The sequence below is a fragment of the Cryptomeria japonica genome, chromosome 11 (assembly GCF_030272615.1).
Source record: "Cryptomeria japonica chromosome 11, Sugi_1.0, whole genome shotgun sequence".
NCBI classification, from domain to species: Eukaryota; Viridiplantae; Streptophyta; class Pinopsida; order Cupressales; family Cupressaceae; genus Cryptomeria; species Cryptomeria japonica.
In genome coordinates, this window is record NC_081415.1 from 213,565,512 (window position 1) to 213,583,081 (window position 17,570).

A 17,570-nucleotide genomic window follows, 5' to 3' on the forward strand; every position below is an offset into this window, starting at 1 on the left:
TGAGTTGCCTAGCATATGGGAAACATTCGTCCAATGCATTAGTGCAAGGGATGAATTTCCAAAATTCGATAGGCTAAAGGCTGACTATCTCCAGGAGGAATCAAGGCAAAATAAGAAAGGGGTCAAGCAAAAGAATATAGATGAAGATCTCCAGGTTCTAAATACAAACTCAAACAAGAAAAGTAAGCAGAAACAATTCAGGAAGAGAAAAAGTCGTCATGGCATAGAAGACTAGGCCACCTAAATTTTAGAGTTTTATCATCAATGGGAGACCTTGTCATAGGTCTACCTAAGTTAAAGCAATATCATTCAGGGGCATGCAAAGGATGTGCCCTAGGTAAAAATACTAAGGGTGCTTTTCAGAATAGTACTAGGAAAACAAGTAAAATTTTAGAGTTAGTTCATTCTGATGTATGTGGACCTATGTCCGTACCTTCATTGGGGGGATTTTTGTATCATGTAATATTTGTTGATGACTACTCTAGGAAAACTTGGATCTACTTTCTGAAATGTAAAGAATCAGAAGAGATCCTTAATAGGTTTAAAGAATTCAAATCACTAACAAAGAACTACTCTGGTAACAAAATTAAAACCCTAAGAACGGATAATGGGGGGGAATACACATCAGAATTATTTAAAGAGTTATGTAAAAATTCACGGATTAAGAGGGAGTTAACAATACCCTATAACCCTCAACAAAATGGGATAGCTGAGAGGAAAAATAGGACAATCGTTGAAACTGCCAAAGCTATGATTCTTGATCAGAATCTAAATGTCAATCTTTGGGCAGAAGCAACTAGCATTGTTGTATATATTCAAAATAGATGTCCTCACTCTCATCTTGAAGATAAGACCCCTAAGGAAGTCTTTACTAAATCAAAACCTAATATTAGCCACCTTAGGATATTTGGATGCCCTATCTATATTCATGTACCTAGGGAGAAAAGATTAAAATTAGAGCCTTCTGGAAAATGGGGAATCCTTGTAGGATATAGTGAAACCTCCAAGGCCTATAGGATCTATATACCTGGTCAAAAGAACATTGAACTAAGTAGGGATGTGATCTTTGAAGAAGACTTAGCCTTCAAAAGAGCCCAAAGCTCTCTAGACCCTGAAGTCTATATCCCCACCCCTAGCATAGATAGAGATCCTACTCTTGAGCTTCAAAGGGAGAATCCTGAGGAAACTATAAGTGAAATTCAAAATCCACCTAGAGAAAACCTTAAGAAAAGACCACTATGGGCCACCAAGACTGTAGAAGAAGCTCAGAAGTTTGTTGCTCCTTTAGGAACCTTCAGGGAAAGCAAAAGGCCTAATAAATTCACTAGCTATGTTGCCCTTATGAATGATCTCTCTAAAGCCGAACCAAACAATGTATCAGATGCACTTGAACATCAAGTATGGAAGGATGCCATGTCTGAAGAGTATCAGTCCATTATGAAAAATGATGTTTGGGAGATTGTTCCTAGGCCAACTAGGAAATCTGTGGTTTCATCTAAATGGCTTTTCAAGATCAAACATGTTGCAGACGGCAGTATTGAAAAACACAAGGCCAGATTTGTAGCTAGAGGGTTCTCACAAAGGGAAGGAATAGATTATGAAGAAACTTTTGCACCTGTTGCTAGGTATACATCAGTAAGAGTTGTATTAGCCATTGCAACAACAAAGGGGTGGAAGGTACACCAGATGGATGTTAAGACAACTTCTCTAAATGGTGAGATCTCAGAAGAAGTCTACCTAGAGCAACCTGAAGGGTTTGAAATTCATGATGCAGAGTCTCATGTGTGTAGACTCAAGAAAGCTCTCTATGGGCTTAAACAGGCTCCCAGGGCTTGGTATGAAAGTATTGACACCTATCTCTTAGGACTAGGCTTCTCCAAAAATGATGCAGATCCCAATCTCTACTACAAAAGAAATAAAGGTGATATGTTAATATTGATTTTATATGTTGATGACTTACTAATCATAGGAAATGATCACCTTATAGATCAATGCAAGAAAGATCTATCCAAATAATTTGATATGAAGGATTTGGGACTCCTTCATTACTTCCTAGGATTGGAAGTATGGCAGAATTCTGACAACATTATACTAAACCAAGGAAAGTATACCTTGGAAATTTTGAAGAGATTCGGAATGCTAAACTGTAGACCCATGACCTCTCCTATGGAAACCTATTTACATAAACTTAAAGAAGCAGCAACAGAGCCACAACCCACTGACCCTACTCAATATAGACAAATGATTGGGTCCCTGATGTACTTGGTAAATACAAGACCAGATATCTGTTATGCAGTTAATGCTCTAAGTCAGTTTATGTGTGAACCGAAGGAGATACACCTGGTTGCAGTAAAACACATTATGAGATACCTACAAGGTACCCTAAACCTTGATCTCAAATATGAGAAAGTTGATATAGACCTACATGGATTTACAGATTCAGATTGGGCTGGAAGTGTGACTAACAGAAAAAGCACTTCAGGGTGTTGCTTCAGTCTAGGTTCAGCTGTGATATCTTGGATCAGCAGGAAGCAATCTTCTGTAGCTCAAAGCTCCACCGAGGCAGAATACATTGCAACTTCTATGGCTGCCCGAGAGGCAGTATGGCTTAGGAAGTTGCTTGTGGGGTTGTTTGGAGAACCTATGAAACCCACTGTTATACATTGAGACAACCAGAGCTGCATAAAACTCTCAGTAAATCTAGTGTCCCATGACATATCCAAGCATATTGAGATTCCATACCACTATGTGTGAGATATGGTAGACAGGAATGCGATCCAATTAGAATATGTTTGTACTAGAGATCAAACTGCAGATATTCTGACCAAACCTCTTTCCAAAGTGAAGGTTGATCACTTCAGAAAAGGTTTAGGTATGATAGAAAGGTAATTTGCTTTGTAATCCGTATTTGCATCTCTATAAGATGTTTAATGTGTAAACTTCTTTGTCATGATAGGACATTTTTGGATTTTATCCCTTGGGTTCATATCTAAGAGGTGACGATCTCTCAAGATAATGAACGCTTGTATGTAGACATTATAAGGTGACGATCTTATGATGTCCAAACTAGTTATCATGTTGGATCTCTGGTGTGTCATGGATGTGCCATGATTGTGTTGTGATAAAACATTTGTATAAAGTGTTAGTGCACGTATCACAACTTGGAGAAGATGAGAATTTAATCCTTGTCATATGATCATCCTTAAGTATTGCGTGTTTAGGCAATACTGATATCACATGCTTAGGTGATATCCTGTCATCACAAGATTGACGTGATGGACATTTGTATTACGTGTTTAGGTGATACTTCATATCATGTGATTAGGTGATATGATTTTCTAGAGAGTCAGATTGAGTGAAGAATGCTAACTATCATTTGAATTGTGATGTTTGAAATATTGTTTGCATTTATCTTACCATGCTAAGAGGGAGTGTTAATGCATGATAGCTTAGGTAAGATAAATGATTGAATGAGAGATAAATGAAGTCTCTCATTCAATCATTTATCCTATTGATAATTATGATAAAAACCTTCAAGCAATTAATCCTTCACTTGATAACCATTCTTCATTTGTATATAATTAATATACTTAGTTCGATCAAATGCTTAATATCGATAATCATCCCACAGCATTATTTGTGTTCACCGATTACTAAATTGGGCTAACCAATGCAATCCGATTTATATCGGTTAACATATTTAATAGTAAACAAATGATTATCAAATTAACCAAACACCGATTAGTATCGGGTGTTAATATATACTGACACCGATTAATATCAGGTTATATGTGCACTGATTAATATCGGGTGGCAAAGTAAAGAAGCACCGATTGCTTTCGAGCTGTTAAAGTTAAGCATACACCGATAGTTATCGATTGTTAAGGTAAACATATACCAGTTGGCATCGATTGTAAATATACACCATTTGTTATTAATTAGCAAAGGGGCATGATCAAGCAATGTCTTGATCGGTCATGACTGGTCAAGGCATTGCTTGATCGTACCCAGCTTGCTATATATATATCAAATAGCATTTGTGAGAAAGGACATCGAAATTAATAAATGCTCCTCTCACCTGCCATACAAAAGAAGATAGTCAGATTTATATTTTAAATCAGTAATCCATAAAAACAAGATATTATCAACTAGAATATAACTTGCATATTGAATGTAAATTGAACATTATTTAACAATCTTAACTTTCATAGTCCTCTTATTCTTTTATCACAAGAGGACATTTTGTTTTCACTCTCTATGTCCATTACCTGACCATACGCATTTGCATAGGAAGAAGGTGGTACTACCTTCATCCTTGTCCTTAATGAAGGAATATGGTCTTCAATGAACCATATTTGCTTGAGAATATCGGCCAATTCTCTTTCTAGTTTTATTAGGAGTTCCTTGAGCCTACAATGATAAGCTCTTACATTTTCATGCTTACGTTATCTTGTATTCTAAATTTTTGTTACTTCTTTCATTATCACCTCCATACACTTTGAAACCCTCCCTTGGTTCAATCTTTGTATACCACTCAATGGCTCACCCTGCTAGGTGGTTGGACAATATTGTAGCCAATAAGGTAGCTAGAAAAGAACGTAGCTAATATGCTCTACCATCTTGGGCATCATTACCCAAATTGTTTTACAAATCTTGCAATGCCTCACTGGATCTTCTAATCCATTGCCTATGAATTTGGATTGTTTCTACCTCTCAATGCTAGGGCTTGATTGTGGAGTCGCCATATTCTTCTTCCGATGCAACCCTAGTGCCTAGAAATTACTCATCGGAGACTCTTGAATCAGACATTCTAGAGCTTCTCTAGCACTTTTATCTATATGAAAATCCTCAACCCATTTTGCTTCAATGTTATAAACACTCACGTTAACTTCAAGTTCTCTTTCATACACTCTTGGCCTTGGATTTTTGGCTTGATTCCTTCAATTATTCCTCTTCAATCAAAAACTCTTTGATGCATTGAAGGTTACTTTCATACACTTCTATCTCACATTCTTCCTCATCTAATGGTGACTGTTCCTCTTCAATCAACAACTCTTTGATGCATTGAAGGTTATTCTCATACACTTCTATGTCACATTCTTCCTCATCTAATGGTGACTGTTCGACTTTTCTACTTGGTCAGAAAGATCAACCCACACTTCGTTGAGTAGTGCTAAGTGCCTTGTTATCTCCTCCCACTCTGCCCTCATATGATTCTTTGTGGAAACATTTTTTGTTTTTTCCAACTATTGACTCCAGCTACAGCTCACACTCCAACTTCAACTTCTTTCTTAGGATGGGTTCGGACTTTGAACTTGTATCATTAGAGTGTCTTCGGCTATTTCTCATAGTATTTTTCTTTGTTCTCTTTTCTCTATCAATCTAAGTGATTGTGTGATCTCTTGATCTTGATCACATTGTAGCCTTTTCCCGCCTTTATTGGGATCTAAGTGCATTAATCTCTTATATCTGACCTGATTTCTATTATGACAATGATGCTAAAAGTTTGTTCTCTACTAATTGATAAAATTGATACTTGTTTTAAATATAGAAATAGCAATGCATACCAGAAACATGAAGGAATGTACGATTAATTTGCCAATTTTTTAATGAGAATTCATTCAACCACAAGTCTCTTTACTTCATATGCCATATGGATAGTAATTGTGTAGCTAGCAATACCATCATATGTGGGTAATAATTGTGTAGCTAATATGGTCAAGGCATAATGCCTATTATTATGTTCCAATAATATGGGTTATCCAACTATGCATTATTATGTCCGATAATATGATTTATCCAACTATTTATTAGCTGTTTGCCAACTTTCAGGTAGTTATAAGAGTCAGTTAGTCGACAGTCATGTTCCTCTTGACAATGCAAAGTCATTTAAATAGATTTTGTATCATCAAGGAAAGCAATATGATCTAGTCTAATCAACTTAGATCCTCGGCCGACCATCTCTGGTACTTTTACTTCTCTATCTGGTATGCATTGCTAATTCTGTTCACTATTTCAGGTATTCATTTTAACAGATAGGACAGCTAACAACACCAATGCAATTGGTTGCATGCAAAGTTAAAGGCATTCAATCAATCAATGTGGAGGAACTAAATCTAATTGTAAAATTGACAGAAAAGAATGGAGAAACAAAAATTGATGTTTTTAAATTTATTTTTACGATTATTTCTAGCAAATCCAATGTAAGGTTGAAAGCATTGCAAGTTAAATAAATAAAACTCTAAAATCCTCTAGGTGATTCTTGAGCTACGAATGAAAGAAATAATAATATAAGAAATAAAAAATAAAGAGTAACCAGCAGCAAGAGCTTAAGAAATAAGCATGCACACTAGAAATGACCATGTATAATGTTTGTAATGCTTTTGTTCAACGAAAGAATCTATTATGACATGAAAACTGTGTTCCATGGGGATGTGTCCTTGGTCCTCAAACTGCCATCCCCATGCCCAATGACATTTCGAGTATGGCACAATGGCAAGGATCATCCCCTGGCCATCCCCAAAAATCTTTGAATCTTCAAAACATTTTCAAAACATGTTCCAGTAATAGGAAATGGCATGGGACATTTGATCATTTCCAAGACGGCTGGGAATGTCTGGACATCCCTCAGCCAAGTGTCCCCTATGACAAGGCAAGTTTTTATAAAGTTTTAAAAAAATCATTCAAGACATTAATAAAAGACTGTTAAATATATCATGACAACATTATAAAGGCAGCAATAAATATATCATGACAGCAGTATAACAGCAATAAAATCAATCATGACAGCAGTGACAAGAGCAACAGCAGTATAACAGCAATAAATATATCATGATTCAGAATCATAGCCAATGATATCAGTTATATAACAGAACACTAACAGCAATAATTTTAATTTCTGGTTTCATCGTTCAAACTTTAAATCAGTCTCAAATTCTAAAAGTAAATTATGGTCTTCGAGTCAGTTCTTATTGTCAGTTTCAAAAGAGATTAAATGTGCATTGGCCATTGTCTGCTACAGTGTGGTATTGTGAGAATTGCAGGTAAACAAATTTTTTTGGACTGTGATTGTGTGCAATTTTCTGCAGACATCTTCCAGAATTGTTTTAACCATAGTTGAAAAACTTGGACTCAGCAGGCCCCAAAATTAAAAAACTCAGGGCTCAGCAAAAAATTGGGGAAAAAATCGGCAATTTTATTGAACATTTTTAAACTACATCATTTTTTAAATAAATTCTTCAAAAGCAGACATATTACTAAAATTTGTAGAGCATAGTACGGATTTCAATCAGAATTAGAGTTATATATATATATAGGACCAAAAAATGAGTTCAACCTCTTATCTGTGTTACAATACCATTTCATCTAGCCATGTCAAATGTAGAAGTTGCCTCATCTAAAGAGGTTTTTGGCAAGTTCTGTGATATTAATGTCTAAGTTAGCACACTCAAGCATTATATCCCAATTCCTTGTCACCCCCCTCATTGTAATCTAACAAGAGATCCCAATAGTTAATGGGGATTTGGGAGTGGCAACCCCAATGGGGTTGAGGGGCAATGTTCTCATTGGGGTCTAGGGGCAACACCCACAACGGGATCAAGGGGCAGCACCCATTTTGGGTATTTGGAGGCAATGCCCCCAATAGAGTCAAGGAGCAGCACCCCTCGTGAGATCCCTATCACAATAAAAAGTGAGGTTGAGGAGCAAAGCCCTTGCTACCAAGCCCAAATTAAGGCCTTTGAAAAAGCAAATCGTCATTGCCAATCCCTGTGTCGCTGTGTGCCCTAAATCACCAATCACATGTGAAAATGAAGTGAAAATCACAATTTTTTTAATTCCAGGCAAGAAATCATTGAGTTTTTTGTTGAGACATGGACCACCTAGGACCTTCCATACGCTGTTGGAGTGCTCTACCACTGAGCTATTGGCCCCTCTTGGACCAGTCCATCGTCAGTCCGGGTGTGGCTTATTTCCAACACCAACACCCCCCCTTAAGGTACACCTCTCGTGTGCTTGGGGCTCCTAGCCTAGACCTGGCTCTGATACCATGTTGAGACATGGACCAGCTAGGACTCAAACCTAGGACCTTCCATATGCTGCTGGAGTGATCTACCACTGAGCTACTAGTCCCTCTTGGACCAGTCCATCGCCGGTCCGGGTGTGGCTTATTTCTAACACCAACATTTTTAACTACGGGCAAGAAATTGCCACAATTTTTAACTATAGGCAAGAAATGGACGAGTTATTAACCAAAAAATCGTGATTTTTTTCATTGACTCACAAGTTCTACATGGAAAAATCCACAAGTTTTACAAAAACCCAATGGCGGGTTGTTGGGCGAGTAATTTGCCTAGTAATCTGACTTATGAGTACTACAAGTTTTGCATCTATGATAGTGTCATGTTATATTGTTGTTGTTATACTGTTGTCCATTAACTTGTGGAAATTTGTCTCTCTCTCTCTATAGATGTATAAACATTTTTAAAAAATCATATATATATATCATCCCTAAAAAATGGCTCTTGGCCTAACATCCTTGAAACACATCCCATACCATCCTATTGTCCCTATCCCCAAAATGCCATGGAACATAGCATAAACTAGTTATAAGAAACGGGAACATCAAGTAGAAACCTTAAAAGAATCACAAGATGACAAAATATTGAGTTTAAATTAGATCAACCTCTCCCTAAAAGAATCAACTCTCAAAGTAGATGGGCAAAGAGTGAACCAGGCTCATTGAAAATGAATGCATGCCCTCTAGAAGTAGAGGGTGCCATGAATACAGTCATCTAGGAATTAAATGTCTTCTAGTGGTACAACCTAAGATCATGAACAGCCTAAAAATCAAGAGAAAATAGAAAGAGTGTTGGCAAAGGAACAAGTAACTTCCAATGGAACTGCAAGTATGTCATTGCGGGATTCAGAGAAGAACATAGTCCAGCAGGTGCTACAAACAACCGTACCCATCAAGGTGGCATACCCTCTTCAACCTATGCCACAATTGAGAATGGCAATTGCCAATACAGTCAATGACAACATAGTCATCCAGAAACAATGTAAGCCACACGAGGAGGAACTGACGGGAAAACCATCACCGGAAGGGAATGAACCCAGTGATCCAATGTTGCTGACAGTGAGCATCAGGAGGAAGCTGGTGGTCGTCGAGATGGAAATAATGGGGAAGAAGTTGACAAACACCATTGTTGATGGAGGCTCGGGAGTAAACGTACTACCAGAAGACACGTGGAAATGTCTGGGGAAGCCGAATCTTTGGCCGCCAAGCTTCCACTTGGTAGGTGCCGACCAACACGACATCCAACTGTTAAGAACATTGATGGCACAAAAAGTAATGATTGAGACACAACATTTTTTCTTGGACTTTGTAGTCATCCAGTTACAGAAGAAGGCATACGATGCACTCCTCGGGAGGGGATGGTTGGTTAATGCCAATGCGAATCATAACTGGAAGCGAAACACACTCTCAATCGAGAGTGACGAGAGGAAGCAAGTCATTGACTTGAGGAACCAGGTGGTGAGTGAAGAACTGGCACCCTCGGACTCTGAGTCTGAGGGTGGACAGTTAGGTATGGAAGGAGGTAGGAAAGGCATGAAACCCAACGATGAAGGGGTGCTCGAACTGGAAGATTGCTTCAAGGATGAGACGAGTTCTGTTAATGGATTATTTCACTAGCAGATGGAGGATTATGAAGTCTTCCACCCCGACTATAACATGCTACAGATTGGTGAAATTGAGGAAGTGCAAAGTCCAATAGGATCAAAGGAATTGTATGGGGTTAGGCGGTATGAGAAGGAGAAAAACAGTTGCAGGAATAATGAAGCACGTCATGTATGCTATAGGGGGGTTGTACGAGAGAAGGTTGTACAAGTTGAAAGCACATCATCAGTACAACAAATTCGTACAGAATTTGGAAGCACACCATTTACCTCAAAAGGATCCGTACGCCCTGTGGAATACTACCCAAACAAGGAGTAAAGACTTGGGGTCAGAAGAGTTCCATACCACAAATCCGTACAGAGGTGAAATTCAGAAAAGCCACACAGACAAACCATACATTGGCAAGGTCCGGGGTTGGACGAAGGGAATAAGGCTCAACCCGTACAAAGGAGTCCGTACAGAAGGAGACACGAAGGCAAGTAAAGACCAAGATGACATCACATCAAACTGCCAGGAGGAAATTACCATCGTACGAGCATCAAACTGCCAGGAGGGAATCATCGTACGGACATCAAACTGCCATGAGGGAATCACCACCGTACAGCTAGCTTCTCCTTGCCATGTACATTGTACATCCAATTGTACGACATAATTGTGGAATAATCGTACGGACTTCATGACAGTCATTGCTTTGTATTGTACGGCTTTCAGCTCATTCCGTACAGCATGGCAAGTTCATTCATCTCGTACGGTATTATAGGTGCATTCATTCCGTACGGAACCTAGTGCATCATTCCTTACTGCCAATACACATTTCGAAGTTCCAAGGAGTTATTGCCGTACGTCAATTCTGTCACGTACAGACAGATCATATTGCCCACACCGTACAAAGGATACTTCATCTCGTACGGACACGGCCTATTGTTGACACCGTACGGCCAAAGCATTTCTACGGTGGTTGCATCCTGTACAGGAACACCAATCAGCTGTATATCATCAACCTCAGCTTGCGTGTGGAGTTCTCATCGTGTCATATATGGTACAATCCCCTCAATGCCATCGTTTCATACAGCATAGTGGTTTCTTCATGACATGTTGCAGATGTTGTTTAAAGCTCTTTTTTGGCTTCATTAGCATTGTTTTTGACGTCTTAAAAAATCACAAAAATCATGTGCGCCATGGAGTTTCGTGGGGTTTTGAAGGTTGTAATTTGGTGTTGGCGGCCCCATGTTTGCTGCCTCGGGACCCTGCGAGGGGCGCTGCCCCTCGACCCCGCAAGGGGCATTGCCCCCAAACCCCCATTTGATTTGGCAGGTACACTACAAGTTGGGGTTGTCCAGTCGAAGTCACTATTTGTCGTTAGTCTTCCCGAATATTACTTGATGTTTGCTTGTCGTCTGGAAGACGACTTTTTCTTTTGGGGGGATGATGTTGTCGGCATAAATTGCCTATTGTTATGTTTGATAATATTTGTTATCTAACATTGTATTAATTAATTTTATTAAGTGGTTGTCACTCTCGGTAGTTATGTGTCAATTGGTTGATGGTTGTGTACCTCTCGGCAACCGTCGGGTTCTTTAAATATATTGTGTACCACCAAGGAAGGTAGTACGGTATAGTCGGATCTATTGTAATCCTTGGCTGACCATCTCTGGTCTTCTTCTCTGTAAAAATTGCATGTGCGAATAAAGATATATTTTACTGCTGGGTCTGGTATGCATTGTCATGTACATTGTTATTTTCTATATTTAATTTACCAGTTGAAGTGGTAAACAAGCACCTCTCTAAGAGAAAAACATGAACATTTCATACAGTTGATCAAGTAAAATGTTAGGCTAATAAAGAGTCAAATTAAAGGTTGATGATGTACTTGTGGATCGTTTTAATTTTTCATTACATAAATGAGCTTGTATCAATAGTCGTCCACAAAAATGGTACCTGCCTGTCAAAGTAAGGTGTGAGCTTCATTTATTGGACTCAATAGGGATTTCTATTGGCATCTATTATAGTTCGGGTCCAAATAGTCTACACTATGATTATTGTGAATAAAGACAGTATTTCTGTATATTCTATTCTCCATGTGACATGATAATTATATATAATAATGTGTACCATTACATTTTTGCATTCATTGTTGTTGACCTTAGACCCTACATTTTTTGGTGCTATTTCTGATTAACAAATCCTGCCTAGTCCATGTGTAAATACTAAATAGCTGTTCTTGGGAACCACATGTGTGAATAATCAATTGACATGCCATCTTGTAAAGCAAAAACTGAGATAAAATCAAAAAAAGGACATACAAAGCAGAAGGGAGTGAAGCTTACAAAAAGGAAGAAGAGTTGGTGGCAAATCTCATTCTGGTCTACAGCCTAGTCAGAAACAGCTTCTCCCTCTTGAGGTCTAAGATAATAGAGATTTCCTCACCCAAGTTATCCAATTTGTGGTGAATGTATTGTCAAGTGTATGCATATCATCTGCCAACTTATCTTGATTGTTTATATTAGAACTTGAAAAGGCATCGGAAGAAGAAAAAGTAATAGGAAAAGAATAAACATATCTGCAATCAGTATGAAGACTGCATGAAGAAAATGAGTGTGATGTCATTGAGAGGATTTATGAACCTCAAGTGTAGAATGTATAGAAATTGCATAATTCCTATCGTGAAAAGAAGTTCATAGAAGGTGGCTACTCTTAGAAGATCAATGAGAATAGCTGAAAGAAAGAAATGAAGAATATTAAAGATGATGATGATAAAAGATCCAATGACCCTGATAATGTTTGAATGATTAAGATTTCTGTAATATGCAGTATTTGTGCATAATTAAATAATCTAGATCAATCAAATCACTGTGCAAGTGGGTTGGTAAAATTATTGAAAGGGTAGATAGATATAAAATAAAAGTAGGCAAACAACTAGAATAGATGGAAAATGCAGATGGACATAAATTAAAGGGAGGTGCACAGCTAGAAAAATAGAATGTCATTTTAAGATTTTTAGCCCATGTATACAAGCTTCTCTTATGTAATTGGATTTTTGAAATATGATTCATATCAGTTAGTATCAGAGCTATTACACTGGCTGAACCCAATCTGGTCTTGAGGGCTTGCCTCAGAAGTAAACGCAAGTAACTGGATTGGATTCAAAGGATGGAAGCAAGAATCTGGGAAACCCCAATTAAAATCCATGGGAAACCTCTAAAAAAAAGAAGTTAATTTTTAATGAAAAAGGCAAAAATAATTTAAAAACCCCTAACTAATAGCTTTCCTCAATCTCAATTGCGGATGAGGGGCATGAGGCTTCTCCACAGGGTCACTTGCAGTACTGCTAGTGGGAATGGCAATAGTGCTGCTTGTCGTTCCAACAAACTAGCCAATGACATTGATGCTCTCAATGAAGAGTAATATGATGGCTCCTATTATTCTCCATGTGTTATTGCACTAATGTAAGCCATTTTGATCTATCTTTTAACATTTGGCAATCGACATTGAATTATCAATTATCAGTTATATTTTATATATATGTGTGTGTGTGTGTGTGTGTGTGTGTGTGTGTGTGTGTACACACACACACACACGCACGCACACACACACAGATATATATATTGTGCACCTGAACTCAGCCATATCTTATCCAGGAAGCAAAAAATCTGCAACCTGCTGAATCCCAACCCCAGGGTGAACCCAACATAGCAGCATAGTATCAGGGCCTGAATATCAAGCCCTCCCTATTCATGACTAATTTGTTTATTTTCAACTTTCAGATTTCTAAATGTTGATTTTACAATGAATATCAACACTGATTCTTTCCTTTAATACACTTATTGCATATTTGATAACCTAATTCCATTACTATTAAAACTTCTGATTTTGGATTTCTATTATCAAATTTCTAATCTCAAGTTCCTGATTTATAATTCACCATTTATCTATTGCACATGGGAGAGGGTTCTAGTCTTTAATACACAAATTGTATATTTGGCACCACGGATTTCTCGCTATTAAATCTTGGATTGAAGATTTCTACTGACAAGCTGATTGCTTTACTGATTTCAAGTTTTATTTACTTGTATCCTGTCATTTTTATTTGATGGAGAGTTCAGGTCCCCAAAGCACTGCCCAGAACATCAGTTCAGTCCACCTGGTCACCTAGAAGCTTGACAATCAACAGCAACAAAGATAATCCATCCAATTCCAACTTATGCAACAAGTGATGAGCATGTTTGAGTTAATCAGTTAACGTCACACTGAACCATACATCTTCACTATGGTTCTACTAGCAACTTGGTTCTGTCTACACATCCAAGCTCATTCCTTCACCTACATTTATCAAGGAAACTGAGGATTCTACTTCACTAACATCTCTGTAGGATCCATTCTTTCCTAACAATGAGGCATTATGCAATCCTCAGATTGTTAGCCAAATAATCCACCTCTTCTGCAACAGATTCTGCTTGTGAGAAATAATACGGATGCAAATAACTAATTTCTACAATAGTAAATACATGCTAAACTAATTTCTGAATGATGTAACTGTTATTGAGAAGAAATAATACTGGTGCACATAACCTGCCTAGAGTACATATAATTCTTATGTAAAATTTTTCTTTCTATAGTTAACACTTCAACTAAGCAAAATATGAGCCTCCACTAAGATGCATTACGTGATGTGTGAGGTACCTGAGAATCCAAGGGATTGGCTTCACGGGAAACAAGATGTTGCAAACTAACAACAGAAGCAGAACCTGCTAAAACAGGATCAATTGAATGTTGTGGAATTGCCGCATGGCCTCCTTTTCCAGTTATTACTGCCTTGAAGAAGCCACATCCAGCAAGTAAAGGCCCAGGTTTTGAACCAATAGTATTTGTAGGGTAAAAGTTGGAAACATGCATTGCAAATATAGCCTCTACATTTTCCAATGCCCTCTCTTCTATCATTTTTTTGGACCCCGCACCTGATTCTTCAGCAGGCTGGAAGATTAAGACGACAGTTCCCTGCAAAGATTAACAAACAACGAGGAAAACATACCCATTGCAACAATGAAACAAGTTAAAATAAAAACTTCAAAATGGTACAAATAATTTTAGTACTTAGACATGACTTGTATTGAATTCAAAAGGTGTAATTCAGGAGAAATACATTGACATATTAAACTTATTTAAAAAGGATCCAATAATTCTCTGAACAAAACATTCAATTCAACTAAGTAAAAATATATAACAGACTTCCCAAAATCACTTCAAAACTATCTTTTCTAAATCCTTATTGACCAAGTATAATTGTCTATGTCGTTCTATTTTCAATTATATATCTTACAATATGTGTAGGGTTGTCAATGTTGCATCCTATTTTAGTCTGGACACTAAGGACATAGTTTCAATTTGCTTTGTCACACAAAGATAATTCAACATTTATCATGTTTCATTTTAGGTAAAATAAGTATATAGCAGCATCTGAGACAAGTTTTGATACAATATTTGGTAAAATGGATATAAATATACAGGTACTTGTCATGTTTTTGAGGTTAATAAGGTAGTTATAACCCATTTTCATATCCCAAAGGAGGCACCTAGTTCAATGGGAAACATCATCATAATGTCCTTTTCTGTACCTTGGGATATAATCTGCAGACATCAAAGAAAAGTTTGTATAAAAAACAATGGTGGCAACATTGCCATATGACTGAATTTGAATATTACAAAAAAAACAAGCTATACCAAATTTGGTTCACCCTGAGTTTATGAAGGCTGGACAAGAAAAAGTATTAACAAGAAATTCCTACATGCAAAGAGAGATATCTGAGAAGAAGAAACTGACTCATGGATAGTAACTTTCACTCAAGGTGATGTATATGATATTTTTGTAGTGATTTGACTGCTATTCAAGGATCTATAATTACAGTAGACCAGATTGATACACATATTATGCCAAGAGGTTTAAGAGTTAACAGTAAATCACCAAGTTGAAAGGCAGTTCAATTCTGCAATAACCGATGTTAAAGTTGAGTATGTGCTCATTCGTCAATGCTATGAAGCTAACAAAGAAATTGGATTTTCTTGTGAACCACTTAAAATTAAAAAGTTGTTTAGAACTTATAAGAAAGCCATGGAAACTATTCCCATCTACTTCTAGTGCAGCTAATTTACTCATAACTATACTACAATAAACAAATAATTCTTGACCATGGAATTTCACTTGACATTGTTAGTCATCTTTCATTTTCCTATGAATTTGTACTATGTAGATCCTGGTGAGAAATTATTTAAAAGAATGGTTAGCATTAATGCAGGTGCATAAGACGCCATGCCCACAAATGGATCCCACCATCAGCAAATAGCAGTTCTTCTATTTATACCCCTGTTAGTTTTTAGGAGTTTATTCATAGGTTAGTCAATTTTGTCCTGAAAAGAAGTGCTCTCTTAAAATGGAAGAAAATCCTAAAAGTCGCCAGCTAGAAATGTTTCAGAACAACAAATTGTCATTATTTACAATTCAAAACAGTATCTATTGTCTTTCACTAGACTGGATGGAACTTTATTACATTTATTGCAAGTCTGTAGTAGGAGTATGATGTTTATGCCAAGTAGTCAAAACTAGATGCATTCCAACATGCCCAGAGAGAAAATCAGAATGCTGCTGTTTCTCATCTCCCTATAAATTAATAAGTACGGTCCTTACCTTGAGAGGAGCACATATGATCCCTAATGATAGTTGTGTTTCGGCTTTCATTTGTTAGTTGCATCACCTGTAATCATAAGGTGAATGTTCCTCATGGATTTGCAGAATCAATCCAGCTGGCTTTAAGTCTTCATGTTCACAGCATTAAACAGGAGCCTTTACGAACAAGGAAAGGTGTATTGGTAAACCATGCTGATGTGCCTTTCATAGGGATAAGAAACTAGTTGACTGGACAGTACTAAGGGAATATGCAACTCCAATAAGGAAGGTTCCAGACTAGGCTAGGAGGTACAGATAATCCTCATAGGGGGTGGGTCAAACTGAAATGAATGAAAGCCCTACTATCAACTATAGTCATACCTCTATCTTGGTTTATGGAGTGCCAATATAGAGGTAGGGGAGGGCCAAATCTAGAAAGGCCCTGATCTAGAAAGTCACCTTCTCTAGCCCAGCTACAGAAAGGAGATGTGGTTCAGGGCAGAGCCTTGTCATTAATCTATTAATGGAAGATAATAGGGCTTTGGTTTGCTGCAGGTGGGTGAGATCCAACTAGTTGTTTGACTAGCTATAGGAACAAGTTTAATTGATTCTCCCTCTTTCTCTTTGACCAGTTGGTTGGAGGAGAGGCAGGTTAAAGACGGAACATTACATACCCCAAAAACAATCTAAACACTTGAGAACAGCCAAAAAGTCCAAAAGAGGGTTTATTCTAGAATTTGATTCTTGTGGCACTTATGTGCCAGTCAAAATATTTTTCTTCTATCAACAGATTTTCAATTTTAAGAATCAATTATGTTTCCTCTCAGCATTTTTACATGTGAAATTTCAATGCCCTTATGCTGAAAGATATCACATAAGACTTGTAGTTTAAGAAAGACTAATTTATGTGGGTAGATTACAAATGAGAAAAAATAAAAATTCAAATGCATCGAGGCTTGAATTGTGAATCTTCACCTTCTAGCATTGATGCAACTGATTACAAAAACCAACTTGACAGAGACGTAAAAACTAATAGATGAAAAAATTTCCAAAATGAAGAAATTTCTGCTCCAATAACAATAGTTGCACTAATAGAAGCCTAAGAGAACATGGTTTGTAAATCTGAAGCAACTTGTTACAAGGAAATATGTGATCATAGACAATTTGTAAATATTAGATTAACTACAGTTCATAAACAAAACAAATGGATTCGTTAAGGAGGGAAGAACATTG

General features: G+C 37.3%; 1 protein-coding gene across 1 annotated transcript in view; it reads right to left on the reverse strand.

The window, feature by feature from the left end:
* LOC131068772 (IAA-amino acid hydrolase ILR1-like 1) overlaps positions 1–17,570 on the reverse strand; it is a 42,594-nt gene that overhangs the window by 20,925 nt on the left and 4,099 nt on the right. The window contains exon 3 of the mRNA XM_058004035.2: positions 14,360–14,674. Within this exon, the coding sequence (XP_057860018.2) occupies positions 14,360–14,674 (315 nt within the window). The remainder of the gene's footprint in view (positions 1–14,359; positions 14,675–17,570) is intronic.